We start from the raw sequence: 22,960 nt of genomic DNA on the forward strand, positions 1-22,960 counted from the left end.
TGAACCTGTAGCAATTGCACAGAAATCTTTAATCCGAGTCATTTCAAAAAAAACATTTCGTTATCCAAGTGACTTGCTCTTCAAAGAATTCAGAGTACTGAATATTATTCAACAGTATATACTGAGAACGGTAGTGGTTACACACAAAGAGAGACATTTACCCAAGCGTCAACCACAACCATAATACAAGATACTCTAATAGGGATCTGATACTAAGTGAAGGGGTCAAAACTGTTCTGGCATCGAGACAACACCAACGAGTCCATAACCTTTTGCCAGAATCGTGGAAAGACGGGAGTGTTGTCAAGTTACGGAAGGTGTTGACCTCGCTCTTTCATGACATTGGTTGTAGGGAGTTAGAAAAGTTGATGCATGCCACGGATTGGGGAACCTTACTGGATGTCAAAAATAAAATATGAAAAATAAGGAATAATTAAAAAAAAAAAAATTATAGATGACAACCATGAAGTTTTGCATTAATAAATTGTCTATGTTTTTATGAATGTATGTATGTGTATGCGCATGGGTGTATGTACGTGTGTGTGTATGTACATGTGTATATATGTGTATGTCTGTATGTATATGAATCAAAATGTGTATCCGAATAAGTTTATATTTTGTTTGTCTGTGCTCTATATTAATTTGTTAACTATAATATATTAAAATGTAATTGCCTAGCTTGGAACGGGGTATGTACCCTTGTTAGCTGGGCAAAGTGAACATGGAATTGTATTTTGATAAAGAGTGTGAATGAATAAATAAATAAATAAATTATTGAAGGCCATACTAAAAAATAAAAAAAATCATTCTTTCTGTGATATTTTCAGCTGGAAAAAATCACGGGAGTGACACACACGCGTCGAAAAAGTTGCTACTGTCCTATGTAGTCCTACGGTCCTGTCTGTGCGCGCTTACACCAGGACAATGCGGCCGCGCACGGAGGTGGGGGTAATCATTGTTCTGCGAAGATAGCCTGCCCGTCTATCTCTGTGACAATGCCTCAGAACAACTGTCCTAGAAATTGCTGTTTATACGTGGACAATAGGTCAGTTCCTGGTACAGAACAATATTGTTTTGTTCACGTGTAAACGCTACTATAAAGAAACTTATGATACGCCCCTCTTCACCCTTATCTAATCTACCGTAAAGGGTGAACTTCTAAAAAAATCTCTGGTAAGCGCCTGTCAAACTGAAATCTGTCAATTGTCAATAGCGTTTGTTATTATTTTTACAATCTCTGGTGAGGAGGCCGTGATTTTGTTTAAATTAGTTTATTTAACACATCAGAGTTTTATTTATCTATCCATACGGGGGTCAAATCATAAGTGACTCTAATCATTAGACGACCTTTTTATAGAACAATTTTAACAAGGTCAAGTGATAATGACGTTGCTGGGATTTTGTAATTCTGCGCTCTACCGCCTTCAACCCGGTAACTTTCACCGCCCCGCTCAATACTTCACCTGTAGCGAAGGCTGTAGAACGAGAACGCTTACAACAAAAGTTAAAACTAGAGCAAACATGGTAAGCAACCTGTTGATTCATTTTTCAAATTAATTTAATTGAAAACTTTAGTGTCTTTATTTTATTAAAAGTCGAATCATAGTGTTTTTTTTTAAAAATATAATAACTCAAAATATTTTTTTACCCACTTAGGAATCTATTACACTGTACAATATCAAAATGAAAACTCATAATTCAACATGAATTACTTACCCGAATGATATTGTAAAAGAACTGCATATTTTTTAATTAACGTTTCTTTGAAGATTTTATTACTATTCAATTTTATGATACACCTGCTTATTCCTACTAACTATTGTATTGATTGAAATAATATGTTAAATTTGAACATTGATGTATTTATCATTATTATTGTTGCATTTCAAAAAAAAAGTATATTGTGTTTACATCATATGATTCAAATAAAAACAATACTTAGTTGTAAAATGTGCTAGAAATATTTAATGAAATTAATAATATGTAATCAAATACAAAATCAGTAGCCAGATGTGCATTTCAGTTTGTTTGTTACTTTACAAATTTAGTGGAACCGAATAAAGCTTATTTATTTATTTAACACTTTATATACATATCCAATTTATATACATATAAGGGCGGGCATATTGTCTTAAGGCAATTTCTTCCTACCTACCCAAACCGTTTGAGAAAATTACAAGTACATGGACATATTGCATCTTACAATTTTATACAAAATTAAAAACTAAGATTAAGAAAATAAAAATATATAAAAAATTTACACGATGGGAAGGAAAAAAGAAGGATAAAGGAACAACCTTAAATATTTAGATAGTGACATTTCAATCTTGACTTAAATGTAAATAAAGAAGGGGCGTCTCTAACATTAGTGGGTAGATTATTCCACAATCGAGCAGCTACTACTGTGAAAGAGGAGGTAAGGACATTAGAGCAATGAAAGGGTATTAAAAGGGTTTTCTCGTTACTAGAACGAAGACATAATCCGTGTTGTGATAGAGGTTGGAAGAGCTCTCTCAGATAAACACAGGCGAAGTGGGATTATTTAAAATATAGTGAAGAAATGATAGAATGTGAATGTTTATTCGTGAATGATATTCGGTTATGTGGTCGAATTTGTGAAGATCAAAGGTATAGCGTATACAAACATTCTATAAGCTTAGACCGATTTCTATGACAAAAGTTATCAAATAAAAAATGTACAATTATTGTATGGATATATAATATATCTACTCATTCTGTATTGTAACTACATTATGTTATGATTTTTATTTTCTCGTTCTTTAAAGATACCCATATTTTGTAATTTTAATTTTAAGCTTAAATTAGTCTTAAACTGAAGTTGATTTTATATTATCTATTTTTTTATTTTATAAGGTAATTCAACAAACATACATATTAGAAAACATACAATTTGAAAGTATTCATCGATATAATTTCGCATGCATGTTAACTCAAGACAAGATCTGGACCAAAGACGAGCACCAAACAAATAGTTCAGATCTTGTTTTTGATGTCACTTATGTTTGTCAATGCTTCTTTTATTTTTTGAAAATGTTTTTAACTATTATTTTATTGTAATATTAAAACCCCATAAATTGTATAAATGGACAGTGTCCATCAATAAATAAACTAAGATTTATTCCTAAGAGATTATTCGCAAAAGCTGGGAGAATTTTACATGAAAAAGGACAATTTTGTTATTTTATTTTATTTAGGAAACCAACAGTTCTATATACACATTTGTAGTAAACAACAGATATGTTGTAAAAACTCAGAACCGATAACAGATTTCCACAAATTGTACAAAGTTAGTAAAGAAAATATAATTCACTTATAGTTTATACAACATATAATAATGTTTATATTGTTGTTGTATATTTTTTAATAGTGAAAGAAGATATATGTATATATATATATATATTCAAAAATGAACTGTAAATGGGGCGAGATTAGGACAGGGATGCATAAAGAGAGTATAAGGAGGGGAAGGGAGATGTACATGTTCATTATTGTACTGATTTTTCAGGGTAGTTGAGCCATGTGGTCCTTTACTCTTGTTGTAAGTTTTCTGGCGCTCTACCTGATGTACACTTTAGAACAGTTTTACAATTTTACTTGTAAATACTATCAGTAATACCCATGCTGATTTCAAAAGGCCTCTAATTTTTTTAGATGTGACAATAACAGTTTTAATATAATACAATAATTTTGGCAATTGATATAAGATAGCCATGGAATTTGGCAATTCTATCCACAAAAAAACATGGATATATTTAATCATCTCCACATACAACAATTTTAAGAATTCGTAATATTTAATAAATTGGATTCGTAGAAAAAATAATATGATAACTTACTTTTCATTGACAAATATGAAATGCAAAATTTTTTAATACAGATTTACTAATTGAAAAATGCATGCGCTTATCTTGTCTATTGAACATAAAGGAATTTATATTCAGTGGGGATAACAGGTTACCTAGGTTGATTTTTTATTTCATTTGATATTATATTTTCACACTTAAAATCTTAATTGCAGATTGGAAAATTAAGTGATTCCGACAGGGTTGATCTCCTCGTGCCACTTTTGTCAAAAGGTTGGAAACTCCAAGATAACAGAGATGCCATTGAGAAGAAATTTATATTCAAAGACTTTATAGAAGCCTTCAGCTTTATGTCTCGGGTTGCGCTGTTTGCAGAAAAGATGGATCACCATCCAGAATGGTTCAATGTCTATAATAGAGTGGAGGTACTAAATACTCTTTTATTGTTTGATTTTAATTTATGTTTAAAATAATTAAAATCTTCTTTCATATGTAGTTGAATTATTTATTATATTTAGAATGTAGTTTAGCCATGTTTTGGTTTTATCACTCTCGCGACATTACAGTACTATGGAACAGGTTATTGGTTACTATAATTTATTTTACTAGACACAGAACAAACAATACATAATTATTTATGCTGTTTAAAAACACTGCATTCATACTTAAATATTGAAGAAAAGGAAATCTTAATTTAATCTTTCGTTTTGCATAAGTTTTGATTGCGTAACAAGATTCTACTTCTAAAGTTATACTTACCATAAGTGATATAAAACTGTCAGTAAAATCTCTAAAATAATATTATTTGATATTCTTTTCAGGTCACACTTTCAACACACGATGTGAGTGGTCTCAGTGGGAAAGATATTAAACTAGCCAATTTCCTAGATGAGAGTTTTAATAAAAAGTAAGGCAAGCAACATGTTTTGTAGTTTTACGCAAAGAGAGACTTTCATGGTTGTTTCTTTTCAATCTTTTATTTGGAGAAAAATCTTTGTTTTTAATTTTTATAATTTACATTATAAGAAAAATAAAATAGCTTTTTGTTTATACACCTTTACATGTTTTATTTTGGAAAAATTTATGCAGTTATAATTTTATTCAAATATATTTTTGAATATTGGGAGACTTCAAGTTAATGTTGTTGAATAGTGTAAATAGAAACTCCGTATTCTTGGGCATGAGATACTTTTAAAAAGTCTCAAAACATCTCCTGAAGGCAACTAAGATCTTTGTAACATCATTATCATCATTCCCCTTTCCACACCCAGTGGTGCATAGGGCACTGCATTCGTAAACTAAATGCAGTATATTTCGATCATCTGTGGCATGAAGGCAATGTGATCAGTTCCACGCTTCAGGTACCAGTCTAGGAACAATAAAATATTGCAGTTTATACAAATCTCAAAATCAATATTTCACATTCACCCTGCCAGGAATCAAACCCAGGACTTCTAGAATGGTAGGCGAACGCATCACACTTTTTATAGGCGGGGTCACAGAAACTACAGTAACAACAAAGGTCATTAAATTTTCCCATTCATTTTTAAATAATTTATTAGTTATCATAATATAAAATACCATATATGCACTTATCTCTTAACTATTTTAAAGAAAACAATAATAAAAAATATGTAGTAGGTACATAACAAAATGCTTAAATCTTTTGATGATTTGAGAAGATAACTTCCATGTAATTTTCACTCAACAACTTTTTAAGTTCCAATGTGTGTTCTAATCCCATTGTTTCACACACAACCTTAACCTGAAAATAAAGTTTTTTTTTTTTTAAATACATAAATAATAACTTTAATTTTTACATTTTTTAAATCAAAAAGAAAAAAATAAACAGATTCATAAAAAAATCCACATGAGAGCCAATAAGATACTGCTACTAAACATTTTTAATCACATTCAGGCAACCCTTATAAATTCTAATTCATCGTCATATTTATCTAAATTTAAATTAAAAGGAGACACATTTTGCCAAAAACTTCTAAAAAGATGGGAAATCTCTTAAATAAGAAAATATAAAATGGCAAAATTTCTATTCCTCTTGAAATTCTGTAAATATATTCTTTTTTCAATTCTCTCACAATAATTAAGAACGTTGGCTTATTGTTTCAAAATATTATATTATTTTGCACCATAACATGCTAAGAGGAAGATTCCTTATTTATTTAAAACCTTCTGAGCTCGGGGTAAGCATCTTTGCCATGACCAAAACTGTAGTTTATTTAAGTATTCTATTTTTAATCACACTTTGAATAGTTTTATTACTATGTATTATTTGTTAGTTTTTCCGTCTCGTGGTCTCATAATGGTCCGCGCTATGTGCGGTCCGTTCATAGAACGCATGGAACCATTGGTTCCCCTACATTTTGGCAAATAATGTTTATAAAATAGCATATTTAATAAATTAATTATCAGTCATAATACCTAACATTAAGATTACTGATTAATAATCGCGATAAATTGTGAAGGGATTTTACTATCGCTTTAAAAAAATATGTTAAAAAGCAACATAGCCTACGGCACACCCATTTACCAGTGCTGTCAAGCGCGTACTGATCGGCAAGTACTTGCTACTGGCTTGCTGGGTATCGATTTAAAGAACGATCGCGATGGAAGCAAATTTGAAATTCCGTTCCAGCGCCGTACTGAACGCGCAGTCCGGGCGCAGGCGCAGACTTAAATCCTCACTAAGCAACGGAAGCAATCGAAGCATAACAATACATTATTTTCCATGTGATGCGAACGCAATACCGCGCCGCACAGCACAGAGATGCGATTTTGGTATTTTGGCGCTGGAGTAGGAATAAATTTTAAATTTAATTTTAAATTTTGCGGTAGAGTAGGAATACAAAATTAAATCTAGAATTTAATTCAAACATTACATCAATATAATGTTGATTTGTTATAAGAAAAAAGTTTGTAATCTACTACATATATTGATTTTTCGGGTTCAAATAATGACCAATTATTTTTCGTTGAAAAGCCATGTTTTTTTACAAGATAATATTTATTTTGGTTTTACTGCATTTTAGTCAAATAAAATATGTTTCCACAAAATACTTCGCAGTATTTTATTATAGTATATATAATATATAGTGAAGTTGGTTAATTTGTTATTACAATTTATTACTAGATATGTAAAATTATTGTTTTTTTTTAATCATATGAATAAAGCATTAAGTTTGTCTTTAATTTTTTAAGGGCAGTGTATATTATTATGTACCAATTACTTATATATTAATTGCTTCCCTAATCAAAAACCCCACCGCACACTCCTAGTCAGCGCGTTTGCCTACCACGCAAGAGTTCTCAGGTTCGATTTCCTTCATGTTTGACATGAAATATTAATTTGAAAACGTGTTTTTACTGGAGATGAAATGGATATCCTGTAACTATCCGGTATCCGGCCGGGTAGGCCTCAAATAGTAGCTCAATATCTGGCGGATATCTAATATTTATTAAACTGCGAAAATTTCAAATAAAACAGTTTACCAAAAAAATTTTTTGAATTAAAAATACATTTCCATGATAAAGAATAAAGCGTGAAACTGAAATTAAAAAAACTTATGTGAAACTACCCAAAACCGCTCTATTTATTTTAATTATATACTTATAAACCATATTTATATGCAACTCACTGATCGATAAGTGATTATTAAAAATATAATGGAAAATTTTAACCTCTTTTTATTTTATGCCCATTAAAAGTTTTTTTTTTCTATGAGAGAAATTTGATATACGGCTTAGGAGCTCGCCTAATATCCAGTATCCGGTATCTGGCCAAACCTCTATCCGTTTCATCACTAGTTTTTACACTAGAATATTTCACAGTCTCTGGACTGGCTCCTAAAGCCTAAGACTAAGACTAATCATCTTACCTTCATGTAGTAAAAAATATCAAGATATGCTGCGGGTGGTTTACCATTGCAGTGCCCTATGCACCATTAGGTGTGGAAATGGAACGATGATGATGGTATCTGTGTTTTGTGCTACTTTATTCTTTTTATTTTTCTTTCGTTTGAAAATTCATTCTTACCGCGCATTCCTGAAAGGCCAGTTAGTACTTACTTGAACGCTAAATATATCAGCTGTGACCCAGGCTCTCTCGTGCATAATGTCTTTAATCGACACTCCAATAGTACACATCAGTTTACAAAGCTCGGCTATGCCACCAGGTCGGTCACTAACAGTCACTTTAAACTTGACAAGGCGACTTTCTGCCGCGAGCCCCCTTTCTAGACATCTTCCCAGCAGCGTAGAGTCAATGTTTCCACCAGACAGTAAGCAAACTACTCTGGAAAATTAATTATTTTTAAACTAATATTTTTAAAAAGTGTATTTACGTACATAATAATTGTATTACGATAATCAAGTATGACCTAGTACCAGAATTTTTAATTAAAACCAATCCAAAATTAATTCCCGCAGAGTTGAAAAAAGTGTATCATAATATTATATATGTACCTCAAATGATAAACCACGGGAGTCACACTAAGTGAAATGTTTAGGAAACAAGGTTTTGTAATTGTATGATTTCCAAAACATGATAACTTTTGAACTAAATGAGATAATTTCAATCTATAAAGAAATTTCAATATAAAATAAAGATTTTTTGATAATAACTGTATATAATATTAAAATAGCGTATCTGGGACTACTGCTGTTTTTTGCATTAAAACAAAGCGGAGTTCAGATTTTTCTTTCAACTTGAAAAAGCATTTTTGTAACAGAAGTGGACTTCGGTGTTTTATTCACGTATAAAATAGCTTATTGCGATAATTTCCGCATTTTTAATTTCAAAATGGCAAAAAGTGAACTCCTGTGTTTTATCCTCTAAAGTACTGATTATAACAAATGTGTGGATTAAAGTATCACTCGTGTTTTATTTTATAATAAAATATATATGTTTTTTTTTTATTAAAAGAAATATTAGTGTTCTTATAATTTACCTAAATATTTCAATTTTGGTGGCTATTTTTAACAAGTTGTAAATAACTCATTTTGTATTAGAAAATGTAAATTAAGTTGTAGAGTGGAGTTCAAACCTCTGGCCTCTGATCTGTGAGTCCCCAACACTAGTCACGGAACCCCAACCCGATTCATATATTGTATTTTTGATATTGTTATTTAGCTTCTGGATTATTTTTTTCACGTGGAATTTGTTCTTGATTATACTAAGCAGACAAAATTTTGTGAATTTTCTGCTGGGATGACCAGAATGTAATGATGTGGTGCCAATGAAAGTACATAAAAGTGTCACAAAGGAAGAACTTAACGGTACTATCTCTCAATATGGTTTTAAATAAGGTTGGGCACATAATGTAAATTTTAATGGTACATAAAACTTTTCTATATTTAAAAAAAAAAAATATGTGATTGCGGATTAAGTTTATCGTTAAAAAGTATGTCATTAATTTTATATGCACATTCCCCCCATTTAAAACAATTCGACAAGTCATCTTCTTAGTGGTGAAAAGACCCTTGTGGGAAAAAAAACAATATTTATTTCTTTTGTAACAAACTCTTTCATAAAGTGTTATTTTAATATGTTTATTTACTTTTATTATATGCAGATTAGTATTTCCCAAAATTTCAATTGATCGAGCTGAATGTTAGTTCTGTCATAGTTTCTGCCGGATCAAATCTAGTCGAATAAAAAGTCATTTTTAAATACTTAGTTTTTTTCACCACCAAGACAGTGAAATTCATTCTGCGTTTTTCCTTAAGAGTGATATATGAACTTTTATTGAACCACATTTACTTTAATTCTGGAAATCACCATAAACATAATTTCATAAGACTAAATAAACTCTTTATTTATTTATTAAGCACTTTTGTAGGGCAATACTTACCAAGAATTATAGTAAAGGTACTATATCGTCCATGCAACCGTAATATGTCATAAGCTACCACATATACAAAAGTAATATTTTTCGGTATATTAGTGGTTTCCCATCATTCATAACCCAAAAAAAACGTTTGATTGTTATTTTTCCGATTAACTTATAGGCATGTCTTAGATTTTAGTAAAGCGGAATGTCATAAGCCACTTACTGTTTGTCCAAAGCAAAATATTATGTTTCATTAAATTATTAATTCACCAAGATTATGGCGTACTTTTATTTTAAAAACAGACATTAAAAATATATTTAATGTCTGTTTATCGATTAAAGTTTATTTTTTGCTCTCCTGTAAAATGTATAATTTGTGGCTTTTATTCTGACATATTACAGTTGCATTAACGATATACTGAATTGCAATGCAAGTCTGCATAAAATTAAATATATATACCTAACTGGAAATCGCTGAACTATGTCAGAATAGCACATGTTGCAATATAATAATATAAGTAAATATATTTACTTTTTTCCAATTAATTCTGGTACCATTCCAGAAAGTATGGCAGCAATACCAGAAGCTCCAGCACCTTCAACGACACATTTCTCTGCTTCAACCAACCTCAAAATAGCCAGAGCAATCCATTCTTCCTTTACGACAATCTGAAATAACCATTTTATTTATTGAGTCAGCAAGAAAAGTCATTTTATAAGTTTATTATTTTTCATAATCAAGTTGCAGTAGACGAGGTTCGAACCTCGAACCACTGACCCGGAATCTGTGGTATTACTGTGGGACGAATATTTTGTTTCTTTTTTCCTCATACCTTAATTCACTATGTTTTAAATAGTATAATAATAATATTCCAATGGCGAATGGCAGCTATGTAAACTATTGTATGTTGAATACAACAACTTTTCAAGAGAGCTGATTAACGACTCACAAATTAACCTTTGCCATAATTTTTAAGAATTTTATTTGAATTTATGGATGATACTGATATGGTAAATTTTGTGTGCACCATATTATGACTTAAGAAAGTTATGTCTATAATAATTTTTTTAAATGTCGTTAATCGGCTGTCTTTAAAAGCTGATGTTTTCAACATAGCGGTAGTTTACGTAGCTGCCATCGATATTTTTATATCTTATTAAATTTGTAGACACATTTTTTTTACATAATACTTATAGAAAATATAAAATGAAACATTTGAAAAAAAAGAAAAAAAAAATAGGTTTGTGTATAATAAAAATGAAACCAAAATTACGGTAATAAAAAAATAGAATTAAAAAAGAGATAAAATTTTAAAATGAAAATAAAACTAATGAAAATAAAAATCTTTTAGGTGTATATGTGTATGTAAAATCAAATACAGATATAGCTTTGCGATGTGAGGTCCCTATAACGGGTATTCATTTCCCTGTTTATCCCACTATTATAACAATGTAAAAATGAGTTACCATTCTGTCTATGAGCGAGCAGGTGGTTGCAAAAGCATTGTATCCCACAGTTGGCACAGCCAAACCATCTGCAAGAGTGGACAGAATGTGTGTTGTTGTTGGACCTCCTGCTTTCAATGCTTCACTCATACTTGGGCACTTTTCAGATTCAACTCCCTAGAAAAAAAATAAAATAAGTGTACACCAAATTTTGACAGATTTTTTTTGTTGGTTCTAGTATCGCATGACAAATTTGATAGATAAAACCTAGATACTGAACATTTTTGAGAAGGGAATCACATTGTAGTGTAAATTAAAATGGATTTTTGATGGAAAAAATTTAATTTTGGTTAAATTTATTTTTAGAACATATTCAATTATAGTTTACCAACAAAGATACTTTAAATTTTCATACAATTTTCTAAATTTATTTTTTAGAACACAATTTCAGTTTTTATTTTATTTATTTGGAAAAATAACAGTAAATTTATAAAGAATTCATATTATAATATTGTGTATGAGTCCAATCAAAGTTTTTCACTACTATATAATAATAATTTAATAATATAATAATGAATAGATTTAAAAAAGAATATGTAATATGTTTAAAATATGAAAGAGTATATAATAATATTTAAAGAATATCATACGAGTGAGATGAATGAAATAATAATGATTTCGTTCGCAAAGCATTGGGAGGGATGAAAAGGATAAGAAAAGATTAGGATAAAATAGAAAAAAGGAGGATTTCTGTAGAGGAGATTACCTTTAAAATGCCTATAAAGAATAGAGACAAAAGAATAACGAAGCACATGTCAGAAACAGTTCTTCATTTGGTGAGAGAAGTCAGATTATGGAAAGAGGAAGTCATCATACGAATTGAATGTTACACATGCTTTACGGTTGAGAACTTTCAAGTATTTATTTTGGATTCGATCCAATTGATTTATGTAGGTAAGATATTGGGGATTCCAGACGACAGAACCAAATTCAAGGTGGCTTCGAACGTAGGAGTTATACAAAGTTTTAAGGGAAGCTGTTGTTTTAAATGACTTTGTGTTGCGTATGATAAAGCCCAAGTTTCTGTAAGCCTTGCTAACAGATATCCGAATTTACCAACAAAGATACTTTAAATTTTCATACAAACACATTTATGTACGGAAAATTCAATTTCACTCTATAGATAATTGAAGATAGCTATCCTAACTTACATTATTGATTGAACCGTCGTTAACTTCGTAATACTTCATGATGAATGAGGAAGTTCAGTGCTATGGGAAATTTGATATAAAATTAATTCTTATATGTGATAAAAATTAGAGCATTAAATTGTAATAAATTGTAGAAAGCAAAGTTTCTTGAAAATGTAAGAAAAAAAAAGATTTTAATAAAATGGAACTACTTTGGTCGACATCATTAATTATTCGGAATCAACCAATGATAAAGTGTTGTGATAGGTTTCCGGTTTACGGGAAGCCAATTCATCAACCAGCAGCACTCACCAAAGAGACTTTGTGACGTCACATGTGGAACAATTTCAAAATTACAAAACTTTAAAAAATCACAGCGCTGATAATACAATACATTAAAATATTTTTCAAAATGTTTTGGGCTAGTTTGATAGTCTAGTAACAAATAAAAAAAATCACTGAACTTCCTCAGTGTTCATATGTATATATGAATAATTATTGATCAATAAAAAAGTAGCTGAAATATCAAAACACTTTACTTTATTATGGTTTTAGTATTCTTAAGATAGCATTCCCTTATCAGTTATTAAAAAAATGTCAATAAGTTTTATTTCGTATGTTTCAAGTTTGGGTGATAACATAATATGATTAAAGTTTAATGAGTTTACATCACTTTAATACTTTTGTTTGTTATTTTTCAAAAACATTTCTATGTACACAAGTTCAGTATCTATCCATTAAATAAACAATAAAATATTGCATCATTAAAATTGTTAAATTACTTATACCTGTGGGTAATTCGTCTAGAGAATTTTTTGATATTTTATACTAATTCATTTTATAACAATAAACATAATTATTTTGTGTGTGAAAGTAGCACAAACTTTCCTTGGTGAGATAAATAAACATTCACGGACAAATTTCTCATTGATGAATGAGAAAAGCTACCCGAAGGAGCTCACTGTAATCTTTTAGCCTTGGCGACATTGTGCTGAAAGAAGGTTGTCCAGAAGTACATAATGTATACTTCATTGGATTAAGGAAAAAGGGAAATTCTTCATCTCAGTAGATTAAATTGATAGAACATGATCAACTAGCGGAAATGATTCCAAAACTTTTTAAAAGCCTGGAAATTATTTTTGGAAGCCACCAGATCTGTATATCCGACAGGGCCGATTAAAGGACAACAGATAATAGCGAGAAGCTCTATTCGGTATTCGTAAAGAGGGGACTTAAAGGGAGACCACAGAATGTGTACAGAAGATTGATTGAGAATAGGTTATCAAACGTAAGAAGCTAAACATAATTCTTTAAAACTAAAACACACAACTTAAAATTTTTTATGTCTTTTTTCATTGCTTACTTTACTTTAGATGCAAAAAAAATAAAACTAGGCCAAAATACCTAGGTAACGAGTTGAAGGGAACTTTAAGTTCCCATTGAGCCGTTCTGTACTTCTTCAAAACACCCCCTATTTGGAAGCTTCACATACACCCGTGGTTGGAATGCAAGGCAGAAAGTATACAAACATATATTTTGACACTGGGTTTGAGATGCTTGATGGCAGTTGCTACACCGGCTATTAATCCACCACCTCCAACGGGTACCAGTACAGCATCCACATCAGGTATATCTCCAAGAATCTCTAGGCCAACAGTTCCTTGACCAGCCATTATGTGGGGATGATCATAACTTGAAAAACAATGGGGTTGAAACAACGTATTTTTAAAAGCAATTTTTAAAATTTTATTTAACTAGATAAACATTATTTTTTATTAGGTATTTTTTAATAAAAAAGTATTGTTTATTTTAAATATAATTTATTAAAATATTTAGACTACCTTCTTAGGAATCTTCTAGATATTGCTTCATTAGTGAAGCAAGATGCACATGGATAGAGAGGGAAAACATAACTAATTAATAATAAAAAGAAGCGACAATTTTAATACTGACATTACAATTATTATAACTCGCATGGCCAAATCATTTTCCAGTGCATTGGGTGGATACGTAAATTACTTATAATATTTTATTTGTTTCGGCGTTTAAATTTTTTGAAATACTATTACTTTATAAATTGTAAGAGTGCAAGCTTTCCTAATTAATTTTGAAATAAAATATAACATAATTGCATGCAGCTTTTAAAAAAAAAAGGAATAACATGCTAAGCCTCTATTTTATAGGCTTGTCAGCAAGTGGGAAAGAAAGAGCAATAGAAAGACCCCGATAAGATGAGAAAAAATAAAATAAAAAAATGGCGGGAATCGAACACACGACGCCAGTTTTATAGTTGGCCAAATAACCAACTGCGCTACGGCGCATGCCAGCTAAACAAAATAGTGAAAATAAAATGTACTTAAAACACATCTTGTAATATATCTATATAAAATTGAAAAGAGAGAGGTAGCTATTGAATTTTGATTTTGACTTTTTTTGTAATAAATAAATTAAGATGCTTTTAGCGTTACCCATTAATGTAAGTCAGTTCTTTTTCCTGTCCCAATTTCACAGCAATTGCTTTGGCTTCTGTCATGTTATCTCCAGCTACAATGACGGTGGCATTGAAGGCTCTGCACTTTTGAATCTTCATTATGGGGGCAATTTTAGGCATCACCACTGTTACCGGCACTCCAAGTAGGAAGCCATGGTAACTCATAGCCTGGGAGTGATTCCCTAGAGAAGCTGAAATAACTCCTTTTTGCTTCTTCTCCGCGGATAACATGATGAGAGCATTTCGTGCTCCTCTTTCCTTGAAACTGAAAAACGTTTAAAACACTAATAGACTTCATTAAACAATCAATGCATAAATTCAAATTAATTAGGTACTTTGTTGAAAAACAATGGCAACACTGTAATCATAACTGTACATTCAAAAGATAGAGGACAGTAATGGTAAATATAAAGGCATGCTTTTAAAACAGTAGGTACATAATAAATTTAATATTGTCGACCAACTAGGAAAGCTGTTTTTTAAATTATAATAAAGGTACCACTAACCTGCCAGTGAACTGGAGATAATCATTTTTTAGATAAATGTCAATACCCGAGTCTTTCGACAAAAAGTGTGATTTCTAAAAAGAAAAAAAGTTTTTACAAAGTTTTATAATATTTTTTTATTTGTTCATACTAGGAGACCAGCTAAATTGAAAGTATTTATTCCAAACAAAAATGGTTGTTTTTTTATGAATCAATAATAGATGAAGTTATGATTTATTTATTATAACCCCAAGTACAAAAATATCGTCGTTGCGCCGGCAATATCTGTTAAGTGATTTTTAAAAAAAGTATTTTTAACTTCTCATTAAGATTTTTAAAAATTGTTTTTAAAAAATATAGTTAAATATTTTGTCAAAATAAAATGACGTATTTTCCCTTTTGGTCACCAATAAAAATGTATTTAAAAATAACATCCATGATTAAAAGATACATTGTTTAAATTATCTCTTTAAAAAAATTCAAAATGTCACTTAATAGATATTGCCGGCGCAACGGCAATATATCGACGGTGAAAAGGCAAAAGTCCTAAGCGACATGTAACCAGCTTTACAGAGGCGCCAAATACATAAAAAAATATATTTTAAAAATCCCTTATTTTAAATTTATATTTAAATTATGTAGGAATCACGCTTAAATAATACCGTGAAACTTCAGAGGAACATTTCTTATGATGTACTTTTAAAAACATCAATTTTTTTGGAAAATAGCTTTTTCTAAATTGAGATGGTATGCAACGGAAGCGGACAGGGAAGCGGCTGGGTTGAGGAGGGGTAGGGGTTTCTGGAAGGGATGCTAGTCCAACACATTAAAGATTGACACCATTTTCAAATCATATATAGACACTTTTTTCATAGTAAAAAACGTGTTTATTTAGGCTATTTTTTTTATATGAAGAAGTAGGTAGCTCATTCCAAAGTCTTGAAGTGAAAACGGATTGCTGAAAATGGTTGAGGAATGGAAAGTGTTCTCTCCTAAGAAAAGCGAAGCAAAAGATCATGATCAGAAAGGTAAATGAAACTCTCAGCAAGATATTTTGGAGCGCAAGGGTTGTGAGTTGTAGAGAATATTAAAAAAAAGTGTGAGAGAAAAATGAGCCCACAAAAATCTTAAGGCGGCAAAATTGAATGTACATAATACATCATTAATATCAGTGTATTAATTCATATTAAAAATAACGGCTTATAATTTGCGTAGATATTTATTTTTGAGGACAAATTGTTAAAAACAATAAGGACAAATCATTGAAAGCATATCTACTAAGCAGATAACCAATTTATTTAGTATTCAGTAGGTACCCTATTTTCAGTGATAGATAACTGATAGCCTCCAAATTAAATAAACATATTTCACTAAAAGTATTTATGTGCCAACTTTATCTAGGTACCTAAATCAGAAATAAATATTTTAAGAAATGCATGAGTAAAGTAATAAACGATATCACACTGTTTGTTTATTTTATACACATTCAGATTCCCATTTCTACGTCTTAGGAAATTTAAAAATATTGGGATTAACTTTTGGCTATAATTTGATGAAAAATCGAAATTTCACTACATTAGGAATTTTTCGAAGAATTTGTAAGCGAAACGTAAAAACGTCTTATTTTTTATATTAATTCTATTTATTTAGCATTTATCAATTTTCATTGCATTTATTTATTTATTTTATTAAATTAAAATGTCACATTAATTTTATTTATATATTAACGACTTTTTTTACTAAGGTACCCAGGTACTCATTTTTTTAAAGTCATTCAACAAATAATGTTTTTACATGTATGTTTTATACCTACCTCATTGATGTTCGTAATTTTTTACGAATTACAAAAAAATTAAAACAGCAATATTGGGATTAACTTTTGGCATTATTGCCATTATAAAATTATTTTTATAAAAAAATCAAAATTTCACTACATTAGGAATTTTTTGAAGAATTTGTAAGCGAAACGTGTAAAAACATCTTATTTTATAAATTCATTGCATTTATTAATTTTCATTGCATTTATTTATTTATTTTATTAAATTAAAATATCATATTAATTTTATTTATATAAGTAGTTACGACTTTTTTTACTAAGGTACCAAAGTACTCATTTTTTTTTAAGTCATTCAACAAATAATGTTTATACATGTATGTTATACCTACCTCATTGATGTTCGTATTTTTTTACGAATAAAAAAAATAAAAACAGCAGTATAAAATACGGCTCGCAGTCATATCACCTCTCGCGTAATTAAATGATATAGGTACCTTCGTAGAAATATATGCATATTATAATAGAAGGATATAATAACTAGTACCAAGAGCAATATTTTTTAACAGGCAGTAATCTAGAAAAATATTAATGCTTTTTAAAATAAATTTTTACACCTCTTTTGTTGAAGTTGCCGAAGGACAATTTAGAAAAAACAACCTGACGAAATAAAGGTATGGCGTTTGAATTTAAATTAAATAAATAGGAGTAAAAAGTCTTCATAAAATACCAACCAGCTTATTTGAATTAATAATGATAATAATAAAATAAAAATCATGGTTTATTAACAAATATAACAATTACTTTATCTAGATTTCTCTGGATCATGTCTAGTCTGCCTAACTAGGTACTACCTGTTTTAAGGCAGACATTTTTATGCTAAATAAACAATAACATTACTACCTACTAGTTAATTTACTATACAGTTATACAATATTAATTTATACCATTTATTATTTAAGAATGTATTTTGAGTAAATTTTCTGATTTTTATCGACCTAAACCCAGTAACCATTTTTTTACAAATTTATTTAATTGAATCCGGGTCATGGTTTTGCAATGTTTGGGTAGCATATTTAATATTTTGGGGCCCAGGAACCTGAAATTTCTTTGCCCGAATTAACTCTTTATTTTATAAACCTAACTAAGCAAAAATACCTATATTAGTCGTTGGAAGTCCGAGTGATGAATACATGACATGCCATGGATTAAAACTCCATACTGGCTCGTGTAAAAAAAATATAAAATAAAAAGTCTAATTTAAATTGGTCAAGGTTCAATTTTCTCGAGGGGAAACAGCTGGATGTTTTTTTAAAAAAAATATTTTAATTTGTGCACTCTTTATGTATATGGGTACATTAGATGTATTTTTCATTCCTTTTTTTTAAAATAAATTTTTATTCAAATGTAATGAGGAAGTTCAGATGTTTAAAAAAATATTTATTCGTAGACTATCAAACTGAGACAAAATCCTTTTTAGTTGCATGTATCGTATTATCATCACTACAATATTTTTAAGTTTTGTGATTTTGGCAATAACTCCGCGCGTGACGTCACTAGTTTTTTTCGGTGAGTTGTCCTGATTGAAGGGTCCGATTCCCGAAAACCGGAAATCTATCACAACACTCTAGAGTTAGTTGATTAAGAAGAACTTATGACGTTATGACGTCATTTAAAGTAGTTATTTTATTATTATTTTTTTCATTCATTTTAGAGAAACTTTGCAGTGCAATAAAATGCCCTATTTTTTACCGCGTGGAAGAAAACATTTTGATATTTAATTTCCCGTAGCACTGAACTTCCTCGTTGCCTGACTTAGAGCGGGGTATGTCCCTACGCCTATAAGCTGGGCAAAGTTCCAAACATAAATTGTAAACATAAAATATAATATTTTTTTAAAAACAGGTAGGTACAGTTGTGGCCAAACGTGTAGACACTTTAATTTTATGATTATTTGTATTCTGTGTCATATTACTTGCTAGGTTATATATTTTTTAACCAATATTCAAGTAATAATTGTAAATAAAACGTTGAATTCTCAATCAAAACATAAATAGGTCACGATTAGAGCACATCAAATAGAAAACACACTTAATTGCATTTTAAGGACTCTTTTATCAGTGGCTCTTTATATTTCATTTTTAACCATAATTTTGAATTATTTCTTCAGAAAAAATGATAAACTGGTTAGTAAAAATAATTTTTGCTACCTATTTTTTTTTTTATTTACGACTATATTTTAGTCTTTTAAATAATGACATGGTTTCAATAAAGATCAGTTACTATTGAAAATTCTATAAACGATAATAATGTTATGCACTTCTATTTTATCAAAATGTATCATTTTGCATCACCACTAAAACGTGGTAATGCAACAGCATTGCGAGCTAAAGGTTTCACATATGAAGAAATAGCGAGAAAAAATGGATGTGGGCCCACCAAAACAGGAGTGAAAAAGTTTTGTGAGCGATTCTAAGTACATGGAATTCATTAAATTAAATTATTAAAAAAATCTTAAAGAAAACCCATAACTTTACATCAAAATGACAGAAAAATAGTAAAGCTTGCTAATAATGACTGAAAAATTACTTCAAAATAATTCAAACGGCAATTTGGAGAAAACTCGTTTAAAATGGATTGCTAAAACTCATGAACATAAGCCTGTTGAAGAATGGTCTTAAGTTATTTGGAGTGGTTTTACTTAAATATAAATTTTTGGAAAGAGTGGAATACATTATGCGAGGAGGAGACCCGGAGAGAAACACAACTCGAATATATTACAGCCACCGTGAAGAATTTTGATGGTATCATGGTATGGAGGTGCATGTCTAGAAGTAATGTTGGGACTTTTGCACGTTACCGATGGTGCTATAAATGCTAAAAAATATCAGGAAACTAGATATTCTTGGTGACATCAATAGGAGATTTATTCCTAGATAATTTATCGAGGTGCATAAACAAGATAATGCATGAACCTTTTTATTTGGCCAAAACTTCGAAAAAAAACATTTCAAGACCATAAAATAAGATTCTAGATTATCCTGAAAATAGCTAGGATCCAAATCCTAATGAAAATTTATGGTTCAGCTATCAAAAAGATTGTGTTAAAAAAACCTTAAAAATCAACAAGAACTTTTTGAAGCCAATTTTAATTTATGGTTTAGAGTGATAAATAAGCCAACTTTATAGGAATTAGTTGATTCCATGCCAAGAAAAAATAAAATTGTTATTAAATGACATCAGTTTCCAATAAAATATTCATTTATAATTGTGTCAACTACTATTTCATGAAATTTATGGTTTTTATTATTTTTGTCTATTTTTACTTGAATACCTATGTTCAATTTGAAATAAAACGTAAAAAGATCGTAAAAAGTAAAAGATGCTAGTACCCAAACTAAATAGTAAAAAAAAAGATTAGCTAGGGAATTTCGTGCAAAAAAAGTGTCCACACTTTTGATCAAACTGAATATTGTAAACGTTATTTTAAAATATTGTTTTCAATCATACCTATTAGAAATATCGTAGATGAAAAAAAAAACTTACGATGCACGGTGTATTTCTTATTCCATCCTTTATCCTGAACGAGGCTGAAGACACATCTTCAAAAGAAATCTTTGAAGGGTTATCAGCATTGCACATCGGATCTTCCACGGAGTCATCCGCCACCATTTTAAAGAGAAAAAAAACTGTTTATTTTTGTGTACACAAGCTATCAAGGCATGCAACTATCAAGTAGTGGCACCATTTCCCCAGAAAAGTGCTATTTATTTACAAATAGAGATTAAATAACTCATTACTATTATCTTAAGTGTAATCTCAAAATAAACTAATATTACGATAAGAAAATATTTTTATAGTTAATATTTTTGGCACACAAAAATATTGACAATATTATTACTATATCTAAGTACCAACTTATAAAATAACATAATATTAGTATGAAAATGACGTATTTTATAGATATTATAATAAGTGCCTATCATTTAATGATTTCTATTTAAGTAAATATATTTTTATTGTATCCACTTTTACGCACCTAATTTCAGTTTTAAAAAAAATACTGATTACTTTGATAATACTCGTACCTAAGTAAAAATAAATGTGCGTTGGTACTGTAGGTTGACTTTGTGACTGCTGACTGTTCGTCGGAAGTTTATGTCAGAATTTCGGGACAAGAACATGACTAGGGAGGACGCAAAGGAGTTGGCACCCGATAGAGATTCATGGAGGCTCTTTGGGAATACTGCATGCTCCAACTAGGGAGCGGACATGGAATGATGATGGTGAAGTGTAGGTGCGTATTGTAGGTCTCCACATCATGCATGTGTGTATGTGTTTCATTTAAATCATGTTTAAAATACATTACACTCTTTCATATTATTTTTTTAAAAACTTATTGTGCATCGGTATACCGATCACATTTTGAGGATTAATGATTTACACATATTTATTTAATTTTTAATGAGATTGCATATACGATACTGAAACTATCATTAATTTTTGCGATGTATTTATTTTTAATCTTGAACAAGTAAACATATTATTACGTGTGCTCTATTAATAACATTGTATATAAATACAAACATATTTCATTATTTAAAATATGTTTTTACAATAGGATATTTCATAGCTATTGGACTGGCACCTGAACCATGAGCCTGATCATTCATGTAACAAAAATTAAGAAGATACTCTGCGATTCGTGTACCAATGCAGTGCCTTTGAATGATGTTGTTATATTTAATTTATAAATTGTTTAACATATAATATGTCTTAACCTTAAGATTGAATTTTGATATTTTTTTTTCTTCGTAAATGTTTTTCCCCGTGTCATAATATTTTTTACTGCCTGACTATAAAGTTGAATTCTGTTAGTTCACATTTTTAATTGTTCCAACGTATTTTTTAAAAACGTGTTCGCAAAATATGCGACGTAATTTTTTAAAGCGAACGTTTTTTTTACAAAATGGATTGTCTTTTGCAAATGTTTAAAAGTCAATGGTAAAAAATATATTATAAATATGGTTCTACTACAATAGACGTATTTATTGTCTGTTTAATCTCGAAAAATCAATAATTTGGTCCATGAATGACGCAATTTTTTTTTTTTAAACTAGTTCAAAATTATGCAAACAAACTGTGATAAATAAAAATACATACTTTTTCCGATTGTTTTGTTCTTGGTTCCATTTTTACATTTAATTTATTTTTAAAACAATTTATTTCACAAATTATAACCAGAATCCGTGAAGTTATCAACGTGAATGTACATTTATTGTTTTTGGTTGGCGTATGGCCCATTTCAGACGATAGCAAAAATCCACATGTCACGATAAAATAAGATAGGGTGGATTGATATTGATTGCATTATAATTATATTTGTTTAATCAAATGGGCAGGCAAACGAAATAACCAGTATTAGCATGAGCCCGACTAATCTCCACTCGATTTCTTTTGCATTATTACGTAAAAGCAGTCCATGAATTTATTTTTTAAATGCAAAATAATATAATAAACGACAATCCACCCTGAATTTAACCGTGCGGAGTTGATTTCAACGATACATGTGAAATTACCCTATGTCTAGTTGAATAACAGCTATCAAAAACGTTATTAAAATATAACTGGTTATTTAAAAAAAAAACTCATTTTGCCTTTACTGTTATATCCACGTGGTGCATAAGACGCAGTGTAAGTATACCGATGTTTGTTTTTGGTAGGTATCCAAAATAAAAGAACATTATTAGATTAAAATCTATTATTAATTTTTTTACAAGAAGAATGGTAGAATTTAATCGAATTTTATTTTGGATATCTTAGCAATAATTAAAATGGAATTCTACCAACTGCATTCACAATAAATACCAATCTTAGTTTATCTCGATTGTCATTAAATGAAGG

At 29.8% G+C, this 22,960-nt stretch overlaps 2 protein-coding genes across 3 annotated transcripts; one reads left to right on the forward strand and one right to left on the reverse strand.

Moving 5' to 3' along the window:
- The first annotated feature begins 1,190 nt into the window (after positions 1 to 1,190).
- Positions 1,191 to 4,876, forward strand: Pcd (pterin-4a-carbinolamine dehydratase). The gene is made up of 3 exons (XM_088224625.1): positions 1,191 to 1,524; positions 4,040 to 4,249; positions 4,646 to 4,876. Exons 1-3 carry the CDS (start codon positions 1,384 to 1,386, stop codon positions 4,733 to 4,735), a joined length of 441 nt encoding a protein of 146 aa, XP_088080751.1. The 5' UTR covers positions 1,191 to 1,383; the 3' UTR covers positions 4,736 to 4,876.
- A 487-nt stretch (positions 4,877 to 5,363) lies between these two features.
- On the reverse strand, positions 5,364 to 22,352 carry Srr (Serine racemase). Of its 2 annotated transcripts, XM_088224623.1 has the most exons (9): positions 22,218 to 22,352; positions 20,603 to 20,723; positions 15,304 to 15,377; positions 14,775 to 15,062; positions 13,836 to 13,998; positions 11,138 to 11,293; positions 10,203 to 10,339; positions 7,908 to 8,133; positions 5,364 to 5,589 (listed from the first exon to the last, which is right to left on the reverse strand). In XM_088224623.1, the coding sequence occupies exons 1-9, from the start codon at positions 22,247 to 22,249 to the stop codon at positions 5,482 to 5,484; spliced, it is 1,305 nt and encodes a 434-aa protein (XP_088080749.1). In that variant the 5' UTR covers positions 22,250 to 22,352; the 3' UTR covers positions 5,364 to 5,481. The 2 variants fall into 2 exon arrangements, with proteins under 2 accessions (XP_088080749.1, XP_088080750.1); XM_088224624.1 differs by lacking the exon at positions 22,218 to 22,352 and having other exon boundaries at positions 20,603 to 20,799.
- Between the last annotated feature and the right edge of the window lie 608 nt (positions 22,353 to 22,960).

This window comes from Micrasema longulum, unplaced genomic scaffold, assembly GCF_059751315.1.
Source record: "Micrasema longulum isolate JH-2025_06_02 unplaced genomic scaffold, ASM5975131v1 h1tg000299l, whole genome shotgun sequence".
Lineage (NCBI taxonomy): Eukaryota > Metazoa > Arthropoda > Insecta > Trichoptera > Brachycentridae > Micrasema > Micrasema longulum.